Genomic DNA, 27,534 nt, shown 5'->3' with positions numbered 1-27,534 from the left:
CATGATCCCGGCAACAATACTCACAAGATGGCGCGATCAACCCATGTGACGTAACTTCCACGTTTCAGTTGAACATGATGACAATATCTTGTATTCGTCGAAATCTTTCAATATATCCCATAGTGATCATTTAAAAGCTGAATGCTTGATGATTTTATTTCCCGATGGTTTAAATTATTTCAATCAGCATGTGTTAAAAATAACAGCATAATTAGATGCTTATTATTTTGTACCAGCAGTATTCGCTACCTCTAATTTTTGTGAGAAAATAGTCGGTATTTAGGGACCTTTATTTTGAAAACTATCACAAAACAGTTGCTATTTTCACGTAACTCGAAAAGGAACGAAATCCGTCAAAATTTTCTGAGGGGAAAATAGCTAGCTACCGACTTTCGTTCACGAGATCGCAGACTTTAATTAGATAAGGAATCGCATATTTACCAAAGTATAGAGACTGTGTATTTAAGACCTTAATTTATTTAGTAACTGGGTATTTTTTTTTACAATCTTCATAGATTAGCTAGCTTGCTAGCTAACTAAATAAATCCGTAAAGTAACTGCTAACGTTTCTTAGCAGACATGAATGTCGATACTCCACAAACAGTTACTAATGTTAGTGGGGGAACAGCAACAAATTCCTCCACGTCGAGCAACACTAGCAACTGCGTACCAAATAGCAACTCTGCTGCAAATGTCAGTAGTATACCCTCAGCTGGAACCAGCAATGGTGAGTGGGCAATTTGTACGTGAATAGTAGCTATATAGCTAACTAGTTATATAACCTAACAACTAGTTATTTAGCGAGCAACGTTAACAATTAGCTAACGCTAGCTAACTGGTTAGTTAACAAACTCCTTTTAGGTCTTGTCTTTTCTACCGTTGCTCATTCCTGGTCCTGGTCTATACCTGGACATTTAAGAATTTTTCACTGATTTAACACGGTTCCTTGAACCACGTGAAAGGCATGTTTATTTGGATGTTCATGGGAATAATGAAATGTGTGAGAACGGAAAACTCCAGAGGTACTTCAGAACCAGGGCTGAGAAATACTTTTCTTTTTGATTGTGTGTTTTACAATTTGTGCCATAGTCATTTTATATATGATAATAAGATGACTTTATTTGTTAAAAGCGCTTTTTTTTCTGCAGTGATTTTGCAGTTATACATGCCATTCTTTTGTCTCGAACAGTTCCAACGTCAGCAGCAATGGCAACACCATCTTCGGACTCCTCCGTTTCAAATGGGCTCTATGTGCCCACTGGAATAGCCAATGGTGATGTGAAGCCTGTCATATCAACCACACCACTTGCTGATTTCCTGATGCAGTTAGAAGATTATACCCCCACAGTGAGTTTGCAAGTGATGAGAGCAATGATCACATCTTAATGTACAGTTTTTGTTTGGTTGATTGTTTACAACCTCTTTGTCTATTAGATCCCAGATGCTGTTACAGGCTATTACCTCAATCGAGCAGGTTTTGAAGCATCAGATCCAAGGATGTAAGATAGCTTTTTCTGAGATTTATTGTTCTTATAAGCACCATATTATGATTGAGTTTATAATTGTCATGAACATAGATATGGAAAGATTGTCTGACTTTTGAATCACTACCTGGGAATTAGTCTCAAATGCAGCTACATCATCTTTTTTTGGTGTTTTTTAAAATTGTTTTTAACTGCTTAATTTTCATTATTTTCATTTCAGTTGAAATTATAAACTTATCTGATCTTGACTAATGTGTAACGTGTAAGAAAGAGCAAGATTAATGTGTTATCTGACAAAACTTAAAACTATTAAATATGTCCTCACTGTGCTGCTCTTTTATTTACCTTTTTTATGCTGGAATAAGTCATGATTGTTAGCTTTAAAGCATCCTTCTTTATTACCTTCATATGTATATGCAGAATTCGTCTGATTTCTTTGGCGGCCCAGAAGTTTATCTCAGACATTGCTAATGATGCATTGCAACACTGTAAAATGAAAGGCACTGCTTCAGGGAGCTCCAGAAACAAGGCAAAGGTTTGGGTTAAATTTTTTTTTTTTTTTAAACAGTGAAATTTAACCATTGTTGTGACACTTTAGAATGCACACAGATGTCAGCCAACATAGATGGTTGAATAAATTTTAAGTTAATAAGATAAAAATAATGAAACTGATATGTCTTCTTTTTGTGGTTTACTGATCTTTTCCATATTTTCTTGGCTTGTTTGTTTTCAAACCAGGACAAGAAGTACACCCTCACGATGGAGGACCTGGCTCCAGCTTTATCAGAATATGGTGTCAATGTTAAGAAACCCTACTACTTCACATAAACAACCAAATCATGAGATTAACATGGGATTTAAGCTTCAATGAGTGGTACCCACCCCTTAGAGACTTATTATTATGATTATTATTATGATTATTATTATTGTTGTTATTATTATTAATAATAATAATCATAATAATAACTAACTATGAAAACTAATAATGGCAGACAAAAAAGGTCCAGTTTTGTGTGGACCTTTGGTTTACTTAGCTATTTTGTATTTTGTTTAACCATGCCTTTTGTTTCATTATATGTTGGTAACATTGTACTGACAAAAATAAACAGGATTTATTTGTCACTCTCATTTTCATGTTATCTGTCTTTTTGTATAGTTCAGAATATATTACTATGCTAGATTTACTGTTTTACACAATATTTACGATTGGTAAAACCTTTTTGTTTGTGCCTAAAAGGAGGAAGATTGACCAGCCAATAATTTTCATCTCACTGAAGGACAGATGCCTAAAAATGATTGAGATGGTCCAAATGGCCCAATTATTAATAACTTTAGACAGTTTTACTAAGGAAAGAAAGACTTGTTTTTATGTATTAGTGACTGGCAGTTTTACTTTGTTTACTTGAGCATATCTTTTTCTCACCTCTGTTTTGTGTCTAAGTTTCCATGCTATAAGAGGACCGAACTGCTTAAGTATTAATAGAATTGGAAGCATATCTCATGTTTCACTCACTGCCTAATAGCTTTGGTTACCAGTATATCAAGATCAAGGGGTTGATCTTTTACTAGGTAGAAATAAAACTGATGACAATATTTGTTGCCTCTGATTTTGCAAAATAGTACATTTCAAAAGCCACTAGGTCAGGGATGGGCAACTAGGGCGACTATTTCTCACCTTGGCTAAACTGCAGTCACATGGTTGGTTGTTCTACCATTCGGTTGCACAGATGGTAAAAATAACTTCTACACAAGACAAATATCCCCTTAAATACTTTATTTTCACAAAACAAATTATATTGTACCTGTAAGGGGTACCTCAAGGGGTTGATCTTTTACTAGGTAGAAATAAAACTGATGAGAATATTTGTTGCCACTGATTTTGCAAAATATTACATTTCAAAAGCCACTATGTCAGGGATGGGTGACTAGACCTGGATCACGGTCACATTTTAGTGTTTTCCCACTCTAACTCTCATGACTCAATTTGACAGATAGCTATAGTATTTCCCAAATCAAATTGATACCTGAGATCACAGTAAAAACTGTCAAGTACACTTTGGTTCCACAGGTAATTCAGAAAGTGATATTTCTTGGTTAGCTGAAATATAGAAAATAGTCCATTCCTGCACAATAGGTGTACATTTGCTGGTCTTATGTAAATGCATTTTATGGTACCAGACAACTATTGAATCCTTGCTGCCAAATGTGTTTTTAGTGTACATTCTGGTTAAGAGGTTCAAAAATCATTTGGTCATATTGCCAGAGAGATGCAAGATAAAAAAAAGATTGTCAGGACATTTAAAAATTTGAGTTCTGTTTACTTCACATTTCATGGTGTTCTCACAGGGCTGCAAGTAGTTTATCATAAATACCACCAGTTTTCTCAGCAAAGAAGACTTAAAGGTTCTACATCAGCAGCTGGCTTGAAAACATTATTCACCTCCCCCATTTGTTATGGCTGTTTATTTGAAATACACTGACACCAAAAAAAAAAGACAATTTGTTGGAGGTTAAAGGTTTTGTTAGAGAAAAAAGACATTTTTGTAGGTCAAATAAAAAGTTACAGAGTACAGATATAACTTCAGCTGTCACACTGTCCCTCTTCTGTCGCCTCGGAATCCAGCCTGGGGTGAGCACAAATGAGGGATGCCGCAGGAGAGCTAAGCCAACACATGGATTCAATTAATAGCTTTTTTTAACACTACAAAATGGAAAGCCAGTGTGCTTAGATAACATAACATAAATAACTATCCTGGAGGTCTGGTATTTAAGGTGCCATTTGTTTCTCTATGGCAGTGGTTTTAACATTTCTACCGAAAACCTCTAATATACCTATAAAAATAGTTAAATAAATGACTTTGAATTCAAATGCATCCTCCAAGACTTATTTGCAAAAGTCTCCATTCAGTCTTTTTAAAAACAAATCTTTTTGAAACAATTTTCTTTGATTATACATGATTGTATGTCAGACAACACTCCAATATTAGGTACCTTTCCTCAAGTGCAAAATATGGCAGGAGTAACAATAATCTGCAGTGAAACTACAGTAGCAGTCATGCTCAGATATTTCCAAAATTAGTACTTCCTTAATCAAAGTTCTCATTTATAACCAATCATTCTTATGCACATGCATGTGAAATAACATTTCATTATTTCCTTACTGTTGACTGGACCTGTGTAATGCCCTTCAGCAAATATTGCAGTCCTTATACGCTCTCTGAATCCTCTTTGTTACCATGTCACCGTAAATGCTGCTAACTCCTTAACTAGGAAAGGAAATGTCATTGCCCAAATTCAATCATAGATAACAGAATAGCCTTTATCTCAATTGTGTATGGTCTAAAATGAGTTTTAAACATTCAAAGACCTATACTGAAAAAAATGTTAAAAACATATCAAAAAGGATGTCAAAAAGGAGCAAACTCTTGTTTCCAACAAAAGTAAGATAATTAAGAATTTGCCAGTCCCACTCACTATTCCCACAATGCCAGTCCCACTCACTATTCTTAGTTAGTGTATAATACAAAAAAAATCCATAGACTGAATGTGGAAGGAGGTTCTGTTCCTTAATGCTTTCTTTCACCCAAGGATATACTCCCTAACACAAATGACCCATCAGTATACACAGTAGTATTTCTCACCTTGGCTAAACTGCAGTCACATGGTTGGTTGTTCTACCATTCGGTTGCACAGAGAGGTAAAAATAACTGTTCTACGCAAGACAAATATCCCCTTAAATACTTTATTTTCACAAAACAAATTATATTGTACCTGTAAGGGATATTTGATTATTTTTCCTTAAAGAACAACCAGTTAGCATGTGAAAGCATCTGAGTTGGTAAAACTGGTGGATTTCTGTTGTAAGTACAACAAAATCAGGCTTTGGATTTAAGAAGTTGCCAAGAAAGCCCTGGCAGAACAGTTATAAATTAAGTTGTCAGATCTTACAGAGAGTAATGCTCTACACTGTGGTGGTGGCCTCCTTTGCCTGGGCTGGCATGGTACTGGGTGGCACTGGGATGGGCCTCTTTTTACGCTTCACCACATTCCCACTCTGCTCGTTCAGAATGCCCTTGGCCATGCCCTCCATATCCGCTATGCTGATTTGCAATGACTCAGCCATTTCTTTCTTCGTCACAGAAACAAATTTGGGGTTATCAGCCAGAGTCTCAAGTCCACCATCTCTCAGTGTCTGAGGAGTGAAGTAAGATGCAGTATAAAGAATTAAATTATGCTACAACTGTTACGTTTACATTTGCTTAATGTGATTTACCTGTTGGATGAGTTTTTCAGTAGCTGGTGAAGTCTTATTCTCTGTTGCTTTATAAGTGTCTGCTTCACCATATGAGGGATCATAAGGGAACTAAGAAAAAATGGGAACAGGATGAACACAAAGGCAAAAGCTACTTTATGTGATCAAAGTTATTGTAATTAAATATAGTTTCTCCAGGACACATTGTTACATTAACATGAAACGGCAGCAAACAGTGCAACATGTAATACTAACTAGAGTACAACTAGACCGTAAATACAATAAATACATATAGTGGACTGTACACAAGGGTGCAATAAACAATACAAATCTTAATACAATAGCTAAGCACTGGACTAGATGGTATGCAATGCATAATGAGGTTGTTGGATGGCTCTGTTACTCAGTTATTCAGTACACGTTGACAGTAATTTACTTTAGCAGCCTAAACATTGTCAAAGAAGCAGTCAGCTGGTATAGTTTAAAGTGAGCAAAGATTAATCTCAAGTGTAAAGTGGCCAAGTGCAATATATAGTACAATAGAAACAAGAGTAAAGCTGAGGTAGCAGTTCAGTTTGAAAGTATCTGTTAGGTAGATCTATCCAGGAGCCTGATTGCCTGCTGGAAGAAATTGGTCGTGAATATGGTGGATTTGGCCCAGATGCTCTGTAGCCTGCGTCCAAATGGGAGTGTTGTAGAAATGCATCAGGCCTTCCTTGATGAAATGTCCTTGGTGGTAGGGAAACCTGATCCAGTCATGCACTGTGCAAGCTTCATAACCTTCTGCTTTGCTTTCCTGTCTGTGGGTTCTATATCAGACAGTGACACTTCAGGCTCTCTATCATGCTTCTGAAGAAGCTGTTGAGGATATGTGGCCTGACCTGCTTCAGTCACCTTAGGAAGCAGAAGCACTGTTGCAAAGTGTTCAAAGTGTTCAAAGTGTCCATGAGAAGTTTTCTGTGATGTACACACCCTGGACTTGAAGTTGTTCAATGCTTCCACTGTAGCATGGCTAAAGTACAGGGGTTGTAATGTACAGGGCACATCCTTCTAAAGTTCACAATCATCTTTTTTATCTTCAAAGAGGATTATTTTCCTTACATAAGGACTCAAGCTGCCTCACCTCTGTGTAGGCAGTCTCATTGTTGTTGGTGATGAGTTCCTTGACCATAGCGTCATTAGTAAATTTGATGATGTAATGGATGTGATGTTTGGTGACAATCATGGATGCGTAGTGTGTTCTGTAGAGGACTCAGCACACAACCCTGGGGCATTCCAGTTTTCAGAGGGATAGAGTGGAAGGACCTGATTGTCTGAGGCCTGTTGCTCAAGAACACAAGAACCAATTTACAAAGAGAAGAGTTCAGTTCAAGTGACCGAAGTTTAATGACTAGCTTCTGGGATATGGTGGTGTTGAACGCTGAACTAAAGTATCATTTAAATTCGTAAGTGTCTTGTGTGTTCTTGCAGTCTGAGTGACATGAAGGCCAGGTGGATGGTAATAGTTATGGCGTCCTCTGTGGTATGGTTATGCTTGTTTGTAAACTGGAAGGAGCCAAATGCTGGTGACATGCATTCCTTGATGTGAATTGTGATCAGCCGCTCAGAGCACTTCATGACCATTGGAGGTGTGTACAACAGGGCGGTGTCATTAAGCCAAATGAATAAGGAGTTTTTTTGGCACTGGGATGTTAGTCATTGATTTGAAGCTTGTTATGACACCAGGGAGATGTTGAAGATGTCTGTGAAGACATGAGCTAGCTGGTGGACACACTCCTTGAGTATGTGAGCCTGAATAAGCTGTATTATCTCATAATATCTTATGCCTTATTTTTTGTTTTTTAAAAAAACATATTTTACATACTATTGTGCATCACCTGTGTGACAGTGGTCTTCACAGTGAAACCTGACTGTTGTCTGTCCTTGGATGAGGATCTGCTGGGCGACACACTGGAGTCTCCTGTTGGGCAGAGTTCTCATTAGACAGGAGACAGTGAGGAATTAGTTCAGCTTCATTTGTGGCAAACTGTATTTTCAGTGTATGGTTTTATTCTACTTACTCAAGTTTTCAAAGGATTGGTCTCTGGTTCCAACAACTAATGGTGATTCTCTCTCAAATGTAAGTCTGTATTAGATGATTGAAAACAGTGTCAGTTTATGGTTTTCATTCAAACATAATGCGCATATTATATGTGAATGAAAGACTAAGAGACTGATGCGCACATTATTCTATACCGGTCCTGCAGATTTTATGTGTAGATATATGTTACTGGTACATTTAAACAAATATATTACCCTTATCAGATGAAAGTTCATCTTTTACTGCAACTTTCCAAAAACATATGTACATTTAAATTTACAGCATTTATCAGATGCTATAGTCCAGTGACTTTTAGTTAGAAATGCAATTTGTTTGGTGTTTCATTAGAAGGAACTTTGAAGGTATTTAGTTTGTCAGTTTATTAAGGTAAACTCAGAAGCCCTTTAGTGAATGGTAGGCCCATGTTGCTCTGTAACCTACTTTGCTGGTTATGTAAACAGCAAGATGAAATAAAGACTACTTCTGTCTCTGCTATAAAGCACTCACTCCTCTCTGAAGTTAGCATTGTTGTTGGTGATATTTGTTCTGGTTGGAGTTGGAGGGAAGAAGTCAGCGTTGGGAAGAAAGACGGAGTCAGGGGGAGACTCCACATCCTCCGGGCATGCCTCCAAGAACTGTAAGGGTCGCTGCTTGGTCTGCACTGGCATGGGGCCACTGGGCTCAGCTACAAAGGGGTCCACATTGGTCCCAAACAGACCCCCAGTTCTCTGTATGGACAGAAACAGAGAGGACATGAACTATCCCAGTGATTAAAGAAAGAATATCATTCACTAATGAACTAGCAATTATCTTTATCTAATACCAATTACCAATACTAATTACATGCATGTAATGTAGTGTGTCCAAATAAAATGTAGATAAAAAGGAAACATAATTTCCAGTTACACTGAGGAAGGTATGGTAGAAATGCTTTTGTGTAGTTACACTATTTAGCCAGCAAAGAAACCAAGTTCTTTACTTTGAGTACCACAATCACTCCTCTAATGCATAATCCACAAACACCAGAGAACTGCACTTTGTTACCCTGTAGATGCCCTCCTCGCCTCCTCCCATGGCTCTGTCCATCTCATCCTCTGCAATGAGATCTCCTGAGATTGTGCGGTGGAGCTCAGTGGCAGCCTCCTCCTCAATGGTGCGCAGGCCCGCCTGCCAGAGAGTCAGGGCACAGAGAAAAGCAAATCTCTAAGCTTGTGATGGAATGGTAGAAAAATCAGGGAAGGATTAATATGTGTGATGCATTATGCAGGATGTGGAGATTTAATAAGGACTAATTAGTGCAATATATAGTGTGTTTTATTTGAGATCATTTTGTTGCACAGGGTGGTATAGTAAGCAAACATATAGTACAAAACCTATACAAATATCATAGTTATTAGGCATGCAGTGACTGCTTAATCCATTACAATAAGATGACATCATAATATCAAAGGATGTTGTACCTTAATTTCATTTGCATTCTTCTTAGTAGGCCTGTAGCCGTAATACTCCTCCTGACGCTTCATAAACTTACGGAAGTGCTCCTGAATCAGGAAGGTGGCATAGAACTTCCCCACTGTGACCTCATCCTCTATAGCCAATCACATCACATCTCTGTCAGAGGTGGACACTGGCTATTTTAAATTTGTGTTCATCATTAAGTCCATTGACAAATGAATTCAGTATATACTCCACACTTGGGTTGCTTACCACCAATAGGGGGAATTACTTGGTCTAGCAGTTTCATGCTGGTGCGTTTCCAGATATTCTTAATAATGATTCTCAGCTCCTCATTGGCCTGTTCAAAGTTGCCTGATAATCATGAACACATGCACATAGAGAACACACAAATTATTCTGTAAAATAATCCTTGTCAACATTTCTAGCATTATACATCTTCTCTAGCATTTCATACCTTCAGTTTTAATCTTCAAATCTGTTCTGACCAAAGCAAACAATGTGGCATTGAAGGTAACTGTTCCATCACTGTTCAGGGGCATGTTCATGGAAATCAGTCGCTGGGGTCAAAAGGATCATGACATCAAAAACACGTTTCAGTCTTGACAACTCAGTTTGGTGTATCATTATTGTATATGTTATGATGTAGTCAAATTGGATAGTTATTACCATAAAATAATGACTCTGGTTGGCTAACCTTGCATGCTGAGAGGTGAGGACAGAATTTCCCAAAACCCAATGGTGGTGGGATCCTTCGCAGAAGAGTCACCACATCCAGATGTTTAATGCGCCCCCTTTAGATTGAGAGAAATGGATAGTTTTATTCATCAGGCAAGAAGTATCACAGAAATACAAAACAAGGAAATATCATGGTGTTTCTTTTTTTATTTCTGTTTGACTCACGTTGCCTCAGGATCGTACTCAGCCCAGATCTTCCTGAACTCATCCAGATGATGTGGACCAAGGATCGACCAGTCATGGGTGAGATAGTCAAAATTGTCCATAATGATAGCCGCAAATAAATTGATAATCTGTAGGATTACAGATTTATCATTAAGCAGATATCATATTAGATGTAGAGCTGCTAAGTAGTGACACAAGATCAATGGAAAATTAATGTGAAATATGCTATTCAAATATGAATTCAACTGAAAAACAAAAAGCCTTAAACATCTTAAAAATAATTTTCCTCTTCTTCTTGAGTTCTTATTCTTAAAAGATTTAAATGAAATTAAAAATTGTTTTTTTTTTAACAATTACAGCCCTGTGAGTGCTCACCAAAAAGGAACATAGCATGTTGAAACTTAAAAAGTAGAAGACAGCGAAGTTAGTGCCACAGCTGTTCTCCTCTCCGGGAGCATAGTGTGATTTTGGATCACAGAGCTTCCCAGACATACAGGCCAGCATAAGTTTCTGCCATGCCTCTCCTGTGGAACATCTGTAGAGCCAAGAAGATCTCAGTTTTACCTTTCATGTTGTGTTCCATCACATCTGGACTACAGTGCTACCAAGTAAATGTGTGACACACCGGAACAGCAGCAGAATTGCCTGGGGGAATGTCTGGAAATTGCTGTTGCGGTTGATCTCCGTGCCATCCACTAGGGCTATTTTACCAAACACCTGGGGAGAAGGAGAGACGGAGACAGAGCAATTGAGAAGATGAAACATATGTGGAACTTTATGCCTGAAGACAGTATAGTAAGTTAAGGGGAACCTTACCTGCATCCCTATGACAGAGTAGATAAAGAAGAGCATTACTATGAGGAGGGCCACATGAGGGAAAGCCTAGAGAGAGAGAGAGAGAGAGAAAAAGAGAGAGAGAGAAGGTGAGAGAAAGAGAAAGAAGGAGAAAGGAGAGAGAGATGGACAGAGAGAGAGAGAAACAGAAAGTTACTATTAAAGACTGTGCACTATAAAATCAAATGAGTTATATTATGTGGCCAAAATCATATTAGCAAGCACAAGAGATATAATTTGATGATATCAGCATGACTCTGCAGTTCTAGGATGCCTCTGAGAATCACGTGCTAAACCAGCCTCCCTGTCTGACCTGGAACGACTTAATAAAGGTCCACAGCAGGTTGCGAATGCCCTCCGAGCGGTTCAGCAACTTTATCAGACGCAGGACACGGAAGAGCCGGAAGAACGTGATTGATACTTGAGCATTTTCTTCATACTGTGATGTGATGGAAATTCAGAACTTAGTAAATTAAGATATGAATAGTTTATTTAATGATTCAATTTGACTGAATTCAATAACATCGTTAAGAATTGCATTACAATAATAAATACATAAATACCATAAGAACTTAATATGATATTGTCAAACATGCACATGAATGTCCAAATGAGACTCACAGCAATGGCCTGCATTGGGTTTGTTTCCTGAAAAGTGACAGAAAAAAATAATGTGTTTATTATTCCTGTTAGCATATTAATGATGGCAAGTAGTGTAATTAGAACATACATATTTAATTTTAATGCAAAGCAAACAAATTGTTGCAGCCACTGGTCTTACTAAAGAGACAAAAAAGTTAGTCATTCCATAATTTGTACAAGTTTTAAATAGAAATATCAAACAGGCAGACAGTAAATGTGATTGTCTAAAAATAAGGCATTCAGAACTGCTTTATGCAACAATTTAAGTAAGATCAACTACTTCAAGCCTTCAGTTTCTGTTTTCTTTCTGTTGTGTTGTTTGGTGTTAGGGTGGTCAGAGTGTCCCATTGTCAGTAAAGCTGTTCACATAGCAAGACCCATGCAAAGGGGACTGATATTTACAGCACAGCCATGGAGGCAGTACAATCCACCACTGGATTCCAGAGCAGCCTAGAGGAGACCCAGCATGGTCACATGATAAACATAAACAATGGCAAAATAATAACAGGTACTGATAAAAACACAGACTGGTCAAAGAGACAAGGTGAGTCTAGCCTTGATGGAGGTGATTATCACAAGTTCTAACCCTGTCCTATAAGCTAGTCATCATTGCTAGTTTTGGGATGCCCATCATTGTGCAATTATTCTGGGCCTGACATAATTTATGATTCATGATTAAAATCCATGACTTTGCAGATGCTTTGTACTCACATCAACCTGACTGAGGACAACATCCACAATGCTCCCTACAACAATGAGGAAATCAAACACATTCCAAGGGTCTCCAAAATAACCCTGCATATAGTGTCCAGGAATAAAGACAAAGTCAAAGTCTTATTGAGAATTTTGACAGAAATATTCTGGTTCTTGGACATGCTAAAAAAATCCATCTTATTACCTTTGCTTTGAAAGCAATAAGTTTGACGATCATCTCAATCGTGAACAGGACCGTAAAGATCACATTTAGATTGTCTGACACTTTGGTTATGTGGTCTGACTGGTTGCAGTGCTATATTAATATAAAAAAGAAAAAGAAAGCAATGAGATAAATAAACTCACCATTTCACACACACACATAAATATCTATATATAGTTTCAGATATTTTTTGGTTGCTCACATAGCCAATGACCAAACATTGTCACTGATCATATGTTATTGGCATTGTATATACACATACCTGAATTCCCAAACACAGAGTGTTGAGCATAATGAGGAAGAACATGAGGTACTCAAAGTAGCTGGAGGTCACTAGGTACCAGACGCGGTACTGGTGAGGGTTTTTAGGGATGTAGCAGCGTAGGGGCCGAGCCTTCAGAGCATATTGCACACACTGGCGCTGGAGCGAGAGAATTAGACATGTAATTTAACAAGCTCAATTACATGTAACACGACTAAAAAGATGCCATCATGCCACTACCCAAATTGCCAGAATGGCTAAAGGTGATCATAATACTTCTGTCAGATTATTGCTACATGTTATATCACATTATTACATGTTATAACAATAGTTCAGATACCTGGTTCTTGTCCAGCTCACAGTCTTTGTACTCTTGCTCTCCCTGCTCTCGGAAGGTGACAATGATGAAGCCAACAAAAATGTTCATCATAAAGAAAGCGATAGTGATTATGTAGATAATGAAGAACACAGAGATGTCCACCCGATTGTTATACACTGGGCCTCTGTCTTCTGCGTCAGAATCTATTGCTTTATAAAGCAACCTATGAACAAAGAGCACAAAGAATAAATTAAGTCCTTTTAGTTGCTTTTGAAACATCCAGAAAGTTTTTGGACTCAGTGAAGAGGTCTACAAACAGCATGGGAAAGAGTTGAGAATGCAATATTTCTATGTGAGAGAAACGTTGTCAGATAAGGACAAAAAGCCAAGTTGGAAAGAAGTCCTCTCTTGCGTACTCACTCTGGCCAGCCCTCGATTGTGGAGACAGTGAAAAGCGTGAGCATGGCATTCAGCACGTTGTCGAAGTTGAAGTCACCGTTGACCCACTGTCGCTGGCGGACTTCTGTGTCGTGCAGTGTATTCTGCATGTGCTTCACAAATGTTCCCCTGAGATCCAGAAACAAGAGTGTATCAACAACATAGACAACATCATAAATCATCTACAATTAAACGTTCTGAAGATAGGTATGGCTAATGTACTCACTGACAGTCTGCCTCAGTCAGTTTCAAAGGATCTGTACAAGAGTAGAATTTTCCCTTAAAAAAAAAAAAAAAAAAAAAAATAGAATTACTAACAACTTCCCTTCAAATGCAAGGTTAAGAATAAATCTAGATATGTTAGATTTACATCTCACCCTGAAGAGTTGGACTCCAATGCAAGCAAACATGAAGTTTAAGAGCAAGGTGACCAGAAATATGTTGCCAATGGTTTGGATGGCTACAAACACACACTGGACAACATGCTGCAAAATCGAGATAACATTTTCAAATAAATATTCATAAAAATTGTAAAAGTGCATAAAAATCTGTTTTTGTATCAGTATGCATTACTTAATGATTCTACACACCTTCAGTCCTTTGGCTCTGTTCATGGCCCTAAGTGGTCTCAGAACCCTCAACACCCTGAGAATCTTAATCACAGAGATAGCACTGGACCTGTAAACAGGAAAGTAAAGGGGACAACTGTCACCTTCTGCTCGGTAGCATGACCAACAAAGGACCTCCTGCACTAAAGCCAGAAAGACATGCACAGATATAAAAATCCCCAGGAAAATGGACTCATAACCTCAGACCACTCATGCAATTTAACTGTACATAAAAATACTCAACATAGAATATTTAAATTTAAAACAATAATTTCATCATTTGTGTTTAGTTTTTAGTAGCAACTGATGCAGCTGAGCTGTTACTCTCAGTAACCTTCAACTGGATTCAATTTACTCTTGGTGAGTCAGAATGAGTTTACTACCAGCCAGATTTATGGCAGTCAACTGCAATACAACTGCACTGGATGTAGACATAATCGCTGAACTCTGAGATTCAATGACTTGTTAAATGGTCAGACACCATTCAATATAACTGCACTTACTCCAGGCCCATGGAGAGGAGGGACACACACACAACGACAAGATCAAGGATGTTGAAAGAATTCCGGCAGAAGGAGCCCTTGTGCAGGAATGCACCGTACACTGTCATCTAAATCATGTCATTCAAGATGCACAAGATAAGTACCCTAGCCATCGCTGCTTGACAGGTCAACAGTGTATTTGAGAGGAATGAAGAAATTTATTAAATGAAGAATCTTACTTTGAGCACAATCTCAATGGTGAAGACTGACGTGAAGACAATATCAGCATAAGCCAAGATCTATAACATGGTGTAAAATTATTAGTATTGATTGATTTGATGTGATTATTGCGGTTTCGGTTGAATGCATGTAATAGAAAGGTTTTAGTAACAGAGTGGCAGGTATGTGGTTCATTGTTGGGACCTTATTCCTGAATGAGTTGGGGTCAATGGGATCCTCCGCTGCCAGAGAGATACTGCTGAGGAGGATGAGGAGGAGGATGAAGTTGGTAAACGGGGTAGCATTGATAGCCCTGTGACACACTTTGCGGAACCTGTCAGTAGAAATCATAGCAGACTTATGAAAGACAAACAGGCACTTAGTTTTCTCACATACAACAACAACAACAACAACAACAACAACAACAATAATAATAATAATTATTATTATTAGTTGCATTTATATAGCACCTTTCTCAAACTCAAGGATGCTTTACAATTAAAATAATAATAATATGCAGTTGGTGGAGATTGTTGTATCATTCTTTTCTCACTGACTGCCTGCATGACCAAAACATAGTGCCTTAGAAAGTTATGCCAAGGACTGGGTAAAATAAATATAACTTCTTCTTTACAGATGTTCAAGAGAAACAGTCCTGGTGGATAACTGAGACTAAAGAGTGTGAATCCAAGTATGTAAATATTTACTGACATTTATACAAGCACACCAATGATATATTTTGTTTTTTCATTATCTAGACATTACGTTCTATTAAAACTGGGAAGAAACAAATGAGAGGAAACAAATGCATAGTGCATCACTTAACAGTATTTTAGTAAAATCTGTGGTGTGATGTTAAAGCTTTAGCCCTGGTAAGTTTCTTCAACATCCCTGATGCGGGTGACTCACTTGTTCTCTGGTCCAAAGATGAAAAAGGAGCTGGCATCGGGCATGGGCACCACCGTCTCCTTGAGCTGCAGGTCAGCCATGGGCCGAGGCCTCGGACTGATAGGGATCTCTGGCTCTTCCTCCTCGTCATCACCTGAGCAATGGAGATGGATCATGCAAAATCGCTGTCCTATTCATTACAGGATGAATAGGATTAACCTTTTTAGAATGTCTTCTACAGTTAAGCACAGTAATCACTGACAACAATGTTTTTGTTCCTTCTGATTTGGACAAGAAGGCCATTTTGATTATTTTGGAATCCTATGATTTATAAATTAGATAATCCCATGTGAAAACTGCCAAAACAGTGATTTTAAAGCTGTCCCATATATGACCATAGGAGCCTAAGGGTAATATTTAGCTTTACTTATAATAGTGCAGCTATCATTGCCCTTGACCGTTGCCAAATTTAGAGCCATAAGCGCATCACACATTGAGACATAATTACATAAAGTTCCACAGCTTAAAGTGAATGAGCTTTGGTGCTGTTTTACCTGGGAAGTCAGCAGGAGGAAATGGGTCCTTTACTTCCTTTACATTTGATTCAAACTCATCAATTTTAAGCTGCAGAAAACACATAGAAAAGACTATAAACAATGGGCTATGGCCATGGTCATTTTCAATCACACCTCGATAACATAAGGGATTCTTTGTCTCAGTTATGAAATACTGAAATGAATGCTTTATAGATAATATGAGGCTTTGTCCAAACTGAAGATCATCATTATATGATTAAAGCTTTTACAATAGATCTATGACTCTTGGGATGTGGGTTTACCTTTGCAGTTGTGGGCATGCCTTCAGTTTTATGTTTCTTGATCACCAGAGCTTTCTCCTCCTCAGTCTTTTGTTGTGGGGCTGCCCTATTTGAGAACATTAAAAGATTATGATAATATTGTAGGAAGTATCAGTCTTTTAAGATGCAAGCACTTGTGTAATCTTCCCCAGAGAGTTAAATGACCCAGTCCCAGAGAGTTAAATGACCCAATCCCAGAGAGTTAAATGACCCAATCCCAGAGAGTTAAATGAGTGCGCAGACCTCATGAGTTTCTTCCTAGCTTTTTCCTCCTCTTTTTCCTTCTGTGCTGAGGAAAGGCTCTCAGCTTCAGTTAGGCTATCCACAGCAATGGCCAGGAATACATTCAAGAGGATGACTGACCACCATTCGTTTAGAAAGACAAGCTTTTTATCTTTACAGTACATTATTCCTGGACTAAAGTAATCCAAAGTGAACCACAAATTAAACAATCTAAATATCAACATTGCAAAGTATACATCAACCCAAATCTGAATACTGTACATGTAATTTTCTTACACAAGCTTCAGAAGGATACAGTTCCCACAGATATACAGGATAATGAAGTAGATGCTGACGAGAATTCCTGGAAAACTTGGTCCACCATGAGCCATGATTCCATTATACATGATGGTATCCCACTCCTCTCCAGTTAGAACCTGAAAATGCCACATAATCAGCTTTTTATTCAGCATGTATTAATGTCATCTTCCTGCAGAAGTGAAGTTTCCCTAAGGATTGTCTCATTGGGATCAGTGTAAGCACCTGAAACACACTGATGAGAGCCTGTGGAAAGTTGTCAAAATTGCTCCGCTGCAAATCTCTGTCAGGGAAGTTGAATTTGCCTCCAAAGACTTGCATGCCCAGCAGAGCGAAGATGACGATAAAGAGGAAGAGCAGGAGAAGAAGGGAAGCAATGGAGCGCACTGAATTTACCAGGGAGGCCACAAGGTTACTAAGAGATTTCCAGTACCTAATAGCCCCCACCCCCAAAAAACAAAAAAAACAAAACACATACACAAAAAAAAACAATCAAACAAACATGGGAAATAGTAGTTATGAAGCACTTATTGACTTAGAAAATGCTATATATCTTATTCTATTTCATTCTATTTACTGAAACTTCTATTTGGTGCCCAATCTCTGAAAATCGAAACTACTGTTTTGTAGGAATACATACTACTTTTATATAAAAAGCAATTATGCCAAACTTGGCCTATACTGTGAGTGTAGAATATTTTTGGTTTAAATGCACTGCTGTAGTTCACAGAACTTACTTTGAGATCTTCACCAGCCGTAAGAGTCGAATGCACCTCATCACAGAAATGCCCAGCGATGTCATGATATTTGCTGAAACCAAGATGATCTCCAGTATTCCCACAGTTACAATAAAGCAGTCAAATCGATTGAAAATGGACATGAAGTAGGTTCGCAGGCCAAAAGCATACATCTTTGCAAACATCTCAATTGCGAAACAGGTGAGGAGGATTGAATTAGCTGTATCTGCAATAAGGAATATTAGAGACAGTTGGAGAAATTAGAAACCCTGCATTTCTTCAGCCATTTGAGCTTTGGTTAAGACATTTTTAAAAAGGTGTATAATGCCTCTATTAGAAACAGACTGCAGGTACCAATACATTTATTAGTGTGCAGGTTTATGGAGCAGACCTTGAAACTGAGTCATCCGATCAGATTGGGGGTGATGCTCAGAAGCAATAGCCAGGGTGTTGAGGAGCACAACCAGTATGACCAGCCAGTTGAACACTTTGGATTTAACCCAAATATTACACTTCCTCCGAAAGACCCAGTTCCAGCGACGTGCAAGGCGACTAGGGGTCAGAGGGCAACAATGAGTCTGCTGAGACAGAGGCTATATATTTTGATATAACAAAATGTTTAGCACACTCACAAGTAATATACTACATGGCTTAAACCCTCCATTTCATAAAGGCCATCCATCTCCAAACCACTGTCTTTCAGAGGAAGAAGACCTGTTGTGAGAGAAGAGACCTATTAGATATCAACACAATAACAAACTGCTATAGTGTGCCTTTTTGATAATTATTTACTACAAGTTTTAGATTGAGTCAAATAGCTAAATTAACATGTGCACACACACACACACACACACACACACACACACACACACACACACACACACACACACACACACACACACACACATTTTAGTATGAATGCAAAGTCTGTGACCTATATTTGGAAACCCATATCTAGAGAACATTAATCAACATCAATAATAGTTTTGGGGGCCACAGAATAAATGTACATCCCACTGCATATTAGTTCATAGAACCCTGACCTTCATGATCAGCATCCAGAACTTCAGCCTGACTGATCCATTCCATGTATCCTTCAAGATCTTCATCCATCTGCTGCCGCTCTCGCAACTTCTGGTACTCTCCTCTGGATCTACATTTCTCCCTCTCCTTGGTGAATTCACTACAAAGAGGTTAAAATTATGTAACTGAGTTAGAGCACACTGTTTAGGACACTAGGTGGTAGTACACTGTGTGGGGCAGAGTGGGGAAAGTGGTTCAGAAGACTCTGCCAGTTCAGTGCATTAAAACATGGTGGATGACCATTTACCCGCTGAGTACTCCAAGCACCAGATTAAGCACAAAGAAAGAGCCCAGAATAATCAGAGACACAAAGTACAGCCATGGCCAGTCATTCCCAATGGCATCATTTATCTGAAAGACAACAGAAACTGTGCTTTTGACAAGATACAGTACCGCACACTGTCATATTATGAGGACTGTCTTATTTCAGTGTAATAAATCTCAATTTTTGGTTTCTTAGAATCAAAGGGATATAACCACAATGCCTGCAATTACCCAATAGAGCACATGGGTCCAGCTCTCCATTGTGATACACTGAAAGACTGTGAGCATGGCAAAGCCAATGTTGTCAAAATGGGTGATGCCGAAGTTAGGACCTGCCCAGCCTGCCCTGCACTGTGTCCCATTGATCATACATCGGCGACCATTTCCAGCCTGAGCACAGGGGGATGGTACTTCATTCTCCCTTAAGGCAATGAGGTCTGTGACAGAGGACAAGGTTATTCTGTATTATTTATCTGGATTACCCAGACAATTGACCAAAGGAGGACAGCAGTACAATATGCACTAAACAATTTCCCTAACCTGTGCCTTGATAATAGCACGTCTTGTGCATCTTGCATTTGAACAGCTCCAAACCCATGATGGCATAAAGGGTGACCAGGAAGAAGACCAGCAGAGCGATGTAAAACATGGGTAGCATAGCTTTCAGAATGGAGCTCATCACTACCTGCAAGCCTGATAAGGAACAGCAAGTAGAGGTAAATGCTCTTTAGACTTTCACTGCTTTGCCCGCTGGGTTTAAATTATAGCAGCAGAGGTAATGGATAAGACTCCTACTGGGAACTCCAGAGACAAGACGAAGTGGCCGTAGGACTCTGAATGCTCGGAGAGCTTTCATGTCGAACCCTCCTTTTTTCTCTGTGGGGATTCCTGCTATCATGTTGATTATGTCCACTGCAAAGGTGAAGAGTCTGGCAACAACATATTGTAATGAAAACAATTTAACAAGAGATCTTGTGAATTTGGCTGTTACATTTATCATACAGTAAATGAAAACAGTAAAGAAGTTTGCTGTTAAAAAATATTCCTTCATGTAATAATTATCAAGTGATTAATATTGTAATCAGGATTACATAATTTTACACACTGTAACGTAATTACTTTCTATAATATTTGCCTTGTACATGAGTAGGGAGTACCTGTGGCTTAAGCACTTTGTCTTAAGCACTTTTCCTATTTAAAAAATCTTCACTAATTTGTCATGTTTCAATATAAATATGTAGATGAAAATGAAATGAGGCATGAATTCGAGGGAGGCTGCCGTGGTTCAGTTTGATGACGAGCACTCAAAGGTCAAAACTGGTGCTCAGGGTAATCTCACCCCATAAACACGATGACAAAGTCCAATATGTTCCAACAGTTCCGCAAATAGGCTCCTTCATGGAACAAGAACCCATATGCAACTATCTTCATGAAACACTCCACAGTGAAAATGACCAGAAAGATATACTCCAAGCTCTCCTGCAAAAAAAGAAAAAAAAGAAAAGCCATTATGACTAATTATAACATGCAAACTGAAATACTTTGATTAAACTAAGAACCATTTTAAAACTGTGCTGTGTCAGAGTTTTGCCTTCCTCAGCTCTTTGATTTTCTCTCACTCCACTACGTCAGTCTGACAGATGCTGTCTTTTACCAAATGGTACCATGTGATGGGCCAAGAATATAAAGGCTCTCTTCTCCATTGTGCTGAGTGTACATTATCTCTAGCCCCTTTTTAATTAGACATTGTGTTTTGTACCTCCATTCACTGTCACTACACTTTTATTTTGATAATTGCATTTACAATAGTTTCTTGTAATGCTTAGTTAAAATCTTTATGATGTCCATTTCTGGTTTATTTTATCCATGCGTTATCTTCACTTAATATTACTAGTCTCAATATAGTCACACTTAACAGTGATTTCAGATTAATTTTGAACATTTTGAACAACATTATGAGCAACAATGTAGGCATATAGCATACATCATTGTATTTACTAGTGCTTAAGAACCAGTTATATCATATTTTCTAACATTTTTTACATATATTTTTATTATTTCATTTAACTGTGGCATGAATAACCACTTCAGCAAAACATGGCTCCATCTTGCACACTGTTTTGTCTGCTTTGTTCACAGGTGTTGTGATACTATGGGAAAGACAAAGCAAACATTCAGAGTTCAAAGCCATGTGTGGCATATGACATGATGCCTTGTTATGCTTTTATACTGGATATGCTGTCATTTAAACATTCTGCCTTACAGATCCTCTGTAATGTTTTACTCTGTTTGCTCAGATCTGCAAACAGCAGTACAGGGGATTATCATACTGTGGTCCCTCAGCTCCATTAATTTTTTTTTACCAGCATCCATTCAACAGCACAAAGCTCATAAGATTTCAAACAAAATGAGACCCCCGTTTACTTGGCCTAGGCAGAATAAGACATTCTAACTCAATTAGGAACGGCTCCATATGTATTTACGTAAGACCTGAATACCTAGTAATAAAGTCTCTCTCAATCTCTCAGTGAATTTATCCATATTTCAATGATGAGAGCTGCTCATTCTCAGTGAAAAACTATATGTGCAGATGAGCTGGAGTCCGCACAGCCAGGTGATTTCGCTGCTCCAACACACACCAGTAAACCTGGTTATTAACTGCTGAAATGAATCAGGTTTTAGTATGCAGGAAATTGTGCTAGTCTATGCCTGTCTGGTACTAGGCACCCCAGAGCAAACGTGAGCAGAGCCTCTGGGTGGGGGCTCATGGACCCGTTTCTTAGCTTGTGTTTCATAATTTATATTTAAGGAATGGTCAGGCTCACGGCACAAGCAGCCAGCACAGCTGAGGGGTAGTGGGGAGTAATTGTAGAAATCAAAACTCCAATCACACTCTGGAAAATCTACTACTAGAGATCTGACTCAGCATGCTGCTGGGAAGTGAATTTGACCCACATGTTTGTAATGCTGATTAGGTTTAATGTTGTATTACATTTTGTTAGTTGTAAGGTTTAAACTTTCAGTGCAAGGTATAAGGAAACCATCAATAATTTTGTTTACATTTGACAAATTTTGACAAAATTTACATTTATGGCTAATTGGAGTTTAAATTTTATTTCTGCATAAGTACACATTCTGCATAAGTACACTTTTTATTTAGCAAAAAGTTGAGAATGCTGTAAGCTACATCAAACAACAACAATAAAAAAAACTTCCTGCTATCTTTATTTCTAAACAATATACAGAATTTTAGTGTACTAATGGCTTCTTAATAGTTAATTATACTACTACCATTTGTAATGCCCAGGCTATGTAGCTACAAATAGTTTTTGCACATCAGAGCTCAGTCACTCAGTTAAAATGGCAGTATGAGCAATCAACTTATGATATGCCAACACCTGGTTGGCACATCAGATAAAAGTCACCCTTTGAGGTTTGCATGTATCATTGAACCATCATTTATTCCTAAGCACTGCATGCTCACAGCTTCCGTATGGCGTCACCTTCTTATCCACATTCTAAATTGAAAGCCTTCAACAGAAAACAGCAGTGCTCTCACCAACACAAGTTACTGAGTTTTAGTTGCAGAATCAGCACAAGCCCTTCAGTCTCATAATCACTGCTTTGGTGTAAGATGATCTACAGAACAATCCCATCAAAACCAACATAAATAAAAACTTGAGACAGTATTATTCATTGAATAAGATTAACAGTGACAAACTCTGCTGGTCATGTAGTCAATGACAAAAAAAGTCAAAAGTCAATGACATTTAGAAGGTGAGACATGGGTACCCAAGGTCTTACCGTCATAACCAAAACAAGAATATCACAAAAATGTGTTTTTTGACTGATAACATCAATGAAAATTGCAACATTTGACTAAAAAGTCACAATTCTCTTTTGGATTTTTGGTAACTTTAATTCTTACCTCACTTATTCTGCTTGCTTGTACTAATGGTGATGAGGATATTAAAGGTATAATACAAAATATTATAGCAGTTTTATAGCAGTTCCTGTTATTGTCACAATATAAAAATTTTGAAAATTAAAAATCTCAAGATTGTAAGACCTACAAGTATTAAACTACCAAGCTACCAAAGGTGTAATTTTTGTTTACAAATATTACACTTCCAGTTAGCGATATAATATGCAAATTTCATCAAAATGCATCAGATACGTTTGATCAAACAACAGTCAACTACATTCTACTTTAAACATGAAAAAATACTGAGTTCATCATATTGCTATCTGTTTCAAAACAACATTTAATGAGACTTAAATGATCATTCAAACTAGGGAGCACATTATAAGTAGAGCACACAAACACACAAATACACAGAAAATGGTTTAGCTAGTGGCAGAAGTTTGGACTCACCAAGGTAGAGTTGGTGGAATTGGTGTCATCCTCAGGCATTGGCAGAAACACAGCTAAAGCCACACAGTTAGCGAAGATAGTAAGCAGGATGGTGATCTCAAACGGCCTGGTGGACACTGTTTAGGAAAGTATCAGCCTAGCAACATAAAACACCCATCACATTTGCTATTACTAGAGAAATGCAATTCCAGTGCAACACATGAGCACAAATCTGGACAGTATTTGGCATATAATAGCATGTATTTCTGACAGCAGTTCTGATCATTTCCAGTTCAGAGTTTCTTAAGGGACTGAAAATGACCTCAAAATGTTTGATACAATATCAGCCATGTTAAGAGCTTTTGACTAATATATACAGCACTGATCACTTGAATGGAACCTTGAAACTCCATCCATGAAACACTTAATGAATCTGCCATATATTGCTATGTGTTACAGTACCACTAGGACCACTAGCCCATGTTTGCCATTGCTTGTGAGTATGCATTTCTGCCACCAGGGGGGGCTTAACATCAGAATTTCCCTGCTAGCTCAGCATCATGTCTGGCACGAGTGATCTCACACAACAGCTGCATACACCAAGAATATTATCAAACCATTTAAATACACTTATCAAAATGGCCCCATACTTGTAACTAAAGGTAGGATCAAAGCAAACACAAGCCACACCTCTATACATAGGATGGCATAAAATTCTGTAGGCACTTTCACTGAAAACAATACTTGGGGTCTTGACATTAGTTCACTTTACTTTTGAGTGTCCTAAACATTCCCAGTTATTTATTCCAAATAAACAGTAACTTATATATTTGTTACATTTGCAAAGAAACAAAGAATTTAATAAGATCAAAAACTGACAATGAAGCTATTGGGCAATTACGTTATCATGTCATTGACAAGTCATTTGTTCATCTCATGTTCATGCCTAAAACCACACACTAGACAGCTGATCACTTATCACAAAATGAATGGGCCTTCTCAATAGTGGTAATCTGCCAGGCTCTAAATAATGTGGGGTTAGTTGTCAGATTAACACTTGATTCAACAGTGAAGGGATCTGATGGATAACAAAAGTTTAACACCATCAGTCAAATGCCTGACATTTCATCACCTGGCCATTGCTTTATTAGGAAACTATATGAAACAACGGTGCGTTTTCTATTTCTCCCACACGACTGCAGACAGAGGCAACAACATTTGTGAAATGCCTTTTTCTGGAACAAAAGACTAGCAAAAAGAACAATAATGGTGTCTCTGGCCATATAGCAAGATGGCATTTTGGATATTAATCAGTTTGTATGCCTTTTCTCCATCAGAAGTGATGGCTTCAGCTGCTAGTTACAATAAAGCTCTAACTAATGCTACAGAGAGAATGTTGTCATATGGGTTTGTGTGTATTTGCCCTTTAAAAGGATACTTCCATTCTACAAAGTTGATGCAGTGCTTGCGGAAGCGGTTTTTGAGTGTGAAGAAGAAAAGTGTGCGTGCAGGCCGTGGGTTACCGCCAGTGGCCTGCAGTTTCTTTAGCTTCTCCCTCTGCTTCCTCTTCAGCTCCTCCTCGCTCATGATGAACGAGGCCAAGGCTGGCCCGCCACTCGAATCCATGTTGGAATATTCCTCACCCAAAATGTCTCAATCCAAAGAAAATGCCCACAGAGCAGCCAACTGTTGTCCACTGGTGTTCCGTCTCTCTACAGCTCTCCCTCCGTCTGATGGAGAGGTTCTCCTTGGCCCTGGCCCCTGCTTGGAAACCTACACCAAGCAAGGAGAATTTAGAGTGGACAGCATTCGCTTGCAGTTGGCCCATGCCAGGTTTATATATAGACAAGCAGCAAGTGTCCATGCTTGGGGCTGGGGAGGAGGGTGGAGGTAGTTATGGGCTTGGGTGGAACCATTACACAGGAGGAGGCAGGTCAGCTGAGACAAGCAGCAGCAGAGAGCTTCAGCTGCCATAGCAGATTTACAGGCAAAAGAAAGAATAATGAGGGGAAGGGAGAGAGTGAAACACACATATGAACAGAGAAAATAGCTTAATATATTATTCCAGTTGTGACACAAAGCAGACAGTTGGAAATGTGAACAGAGCCATAACATATGATAGATTAGTATTACAGGGAAGCTGAAATGCTCCCAGTAATTTAGTTTGGGTCCTAACCCACCAAGTTATCTTCAGGATTTATTTATGTTATACCACTAATTATGTAACCCCTAAACTGGGAGAAAGGCTCCAACAGAACCTAAGAACAACATCCGAGATCTCGGTTCAGAAACGTGCAGTCCTGGGATCATCTAAGATACTATTTAGGACTCTCAAGCTCCCAGCTCATGTCTCTGGTAGAGGACCCGAGCTTGGAAAAAGACCTCCCAGGGTGAGTGGGGAATGAATATATATATATATATATATATATACACACATACATACATACATACACACACACACACATACACATTCTCTCTCTCTCTGCGTGTGTGTATGTGTGAGTGAGAGAGAGATAGATTCTAAATCTAAGTTCACTAGGTCACCAGAGAAAATTCACTAAAATTTTGAATATCTCTCCTTCTTTTACTACAGTACACTGCAGTTACTCATCTGAAGAATCTTCATGGTATATATAGTGCGCAAAAACAAAAATGTTGAATACAATTGGTGGCCAATGCTGTCCCTAATGTCATATAAAAACAGAATATTTCACTGTGGTAAAGCTTACAGTGGTGTGAAAGTGTTTGCCCACTTCCTGATGTCTTTTTTTTAATGTTTGTCACACTTTAATATTTAAATTTGTTTGATCTGAAACATTTGACATACAAAGAACACAAGTAAACACAAAATGCAGTTTTTAAATGAAAGTTTTTATTATTAAGGGGAAAAACAAATCCAAACCTACATCACCCTGTGTGAGAAAGTGATTGCCCCCTAAACCTAATAACTGGTTGGGCCACCCTTAGCAGCAACAACTGCTATCAAGCATTTGTGATGACTGGCAATAAGTCTTTTACAGCACTGTGGAGGAATTTTGGCCCATTCATCTTTGCAGAATTGTAATTCTGCTGCATTGGAGGGTTTTCAAGCATGAACCACCTTTTTAAGGTCATGTCACAGCATCTCAATCAGATTCATGTTAGGACTTTGACTAGGCCACTCCAAAGTCTTCATTTAGTTTTTCTTAAGCCATCCAGAGGTGGACTTGCTGGTGTGTTTTGGATTATTGTCCTGCTGCAGAACCCAAGTGCTCTTCATCTTGAGGTCAAACAGATGGCTGGACATTCTCCTTCAAGATTTTTTGGTAGTCAGCAGAATTCTTGGTTCCATTTACCACAGCAAGTCTTCCAGGTCCTGAAGCAGCAAAACAGCCATATTTTACTGTTGGTGTGATATTCCTTTTCTGAAATGCTGTATTACTCTTACACCAGATGTAATGGGACATACACCATCCAAAAAGTTAAACTTTTGTCTCGTCAGTCCACAGAGTATTTTCCCAAAAGTTTTAGGGATCATCAAGATGTTTTCGGGCAAAAATGAGACGAGCCTTTATGTTCCTTTTCCTCAGCAGTGGTTTTCCTCTTGGAACTCTGCCATGCAGGTCATTTTTACCCAGTCTCTTTCTTATGGTGGAGTCATGAACACTGACCTTAACTGAGGTAAGTGAGGCCTGCAGTTCTTTGGATATTGTTGTGGGGTCTTTTGGGACCCCTTTCATGAGTCGTCGCTGCACTTTTGGGGTAATTTTGGTCAGCTGGCCGGCCACTCCTGGGAAGGTTCACCACTGTTCTATGTTTTTGCCATTTGTGCATAATGGGTCTCACTGTGGTTTGCTGGAGTCCCAATGCTTTAGCAATGGCTTTATCACCTTTTCCAGACTGACAGCTCTCAATTACCTTGTATCTCATTTGTTCCTG

The 27,534-nt window shown here is 38.5% G+C and overlaps 2 protein-coding genes across 2 annotated transcripts; one reads left to right on the top strand and one right to left on the bottom strand.

Annotated features, from left to right (window-relative positions):
* Positions 1-309: 309 nt before the first annotated feature.
* taf10 (TAF10 RNA polymerase II, TATA box binding protein (TBP)-associated factor) lies at positions 310-2,612 on the top strand. The gene is made up of 5 exons (XM_027015985.3): positions 310-727; positions 1,190-1,347; positions 1,435-1,499; positions 1,905-2,019; positions 2,223-2,612. The coding sequence occupies exons 1-5, from the start codon at positions 580-582 to the stop codon at positions 2,310-2,312; spliced, it is 576 nt and encodes a 191-aa protein (XP_026871786.1). The 5' UTR covers positions 310-579; the 3' UTR covers positions 2,313-2,612.
* Positions 2,613-3,243: 631 nt separating this feature from the next.
* Positions 3,244-25,414, bottom strand: cacna1sb (calcium channel, voltage-dependent, L type, alpha 1S subunit, b). The gene is made up of 45 exons (XM_027015995.3): positions 25,055-25,414; positions 23,638-23,743; positions 20,602-20,741; positions 20,058-20,191; positions 19,803-19,955; positions 19,494-19,699; positions 19,246-19,349; positions 18,959-19,098; positions 18,548-18,629; positions 18,307-18,467; positions 17,916-18,141; positions 17,404-17,611; positions 17,177-17,297; positions 16,882-16,996; positions 16,621-16,705; positions 16,337-16,406; positions 15,804-15,936; positions 15,099-15,228; positions 14,915-14,974; positions 14,697-14,803; positions 14,176-14,263; positions 13,963-14,070; positions 13,812-13,864; positions 13,568-13,714; positions 13,169-13,370; positions 12,829-12,987; positions 12,549-12,659; positions 12,362-12,445; positions 12,053-12,100; positions 11,630-11,656; positions 11,322-11,447; positions 10,991-11,056; positions 10,800-10,891; positions 10,550-10,709; positions 10,175-10,302; positions 9,969-10,065; positions 9,729-9,831; positions 9,524-9,625; positions 9,277-9,404; positions 8,861-8,983; positions 8,324-8,544; positions 7,797-7,861; positions 7,614-7,696; positions 5,758-5,847; positions 3,244-5,676 (listed from the first exon to the last, which is right to left on the bottom strand). The coding sequence occupies exons 1-45, from the start codon at positions 25,240-25,242 to the stop codon at positions 5,446-5,448; spliced, it is 5,511 nt and encodes a 1,836-aa protein (XP_026871796.3). The 5' UTR covers positions 25,243-25,414; the 3' UTR covers positions 3,244-5,445.
* Positions 25,415-27,534: the final 2,120 nt, after the last annotated feature.

Source organism: Electrophorus electricus, chromosome 25 (assembly GCF_041902795.1).
Source record: "Electrophorus electricus isolate QZ-2024a chromosome 25, ASM4190279v1, whole genome shotgun sequence".
Taxonomy (NCBI): Eukaryota; Metazoa; Chordata; class Actinopteri; order Gymnotiformes; family Gymnotidae; genus Electrophorus; species Electrophorus electricus.
This window is presented reverse-complemented; position numbering and strand designations above follow the sequence as displayed.

Excerpts from the sequence above, each read along its gene's own strand:
- taf10 (XM_027015985.3), top strand. The coding sequence starts at position 580 with ATGAATGTCGATACTCCACAAACAGTTACTAATGTTAGTGGGGGAACA. Across the intron at positions 728-1,189 it reads CTCAGCTGGAACCAGCAATG|TTCCAACGTCAGCAGCAATG; the intron begins GTGAGTGGGCAA and ends TGTCTCGAACAG. Across the intron at positions 2,020-2,222 it reads GCTCCAGAAACAAGGCAAAG|GACAAGAAGTACACCCTCAC; the intron begins GTTTGGGTTAAA and ends TTTTCAAACCAG.
- cacna1sb (XM_027015995.3), bottom strand. The coding sequence starts at position 25,242 with ATGGATTCGAGTGGCGGGCCAGCCTTGGCCTCGTTCATCATGAGCGAG. Across the intron at positions 19,956-20,057 it reads TCTTGTCTCTGGAGTTCCCA|GCTTGCAGGTAGTGATGAGC; the intron begins GTAGGAGTCTTA and ends GTTCCTTATCAG. Across the intron at positions 12,101-12,361 it reads TTGTCCTCAGTCAGGTTGAT|GCTGCTCTGGAATCCAGTGG; the intron begins GTGAGTACAAAG and ends GGTCTCCTCTAG.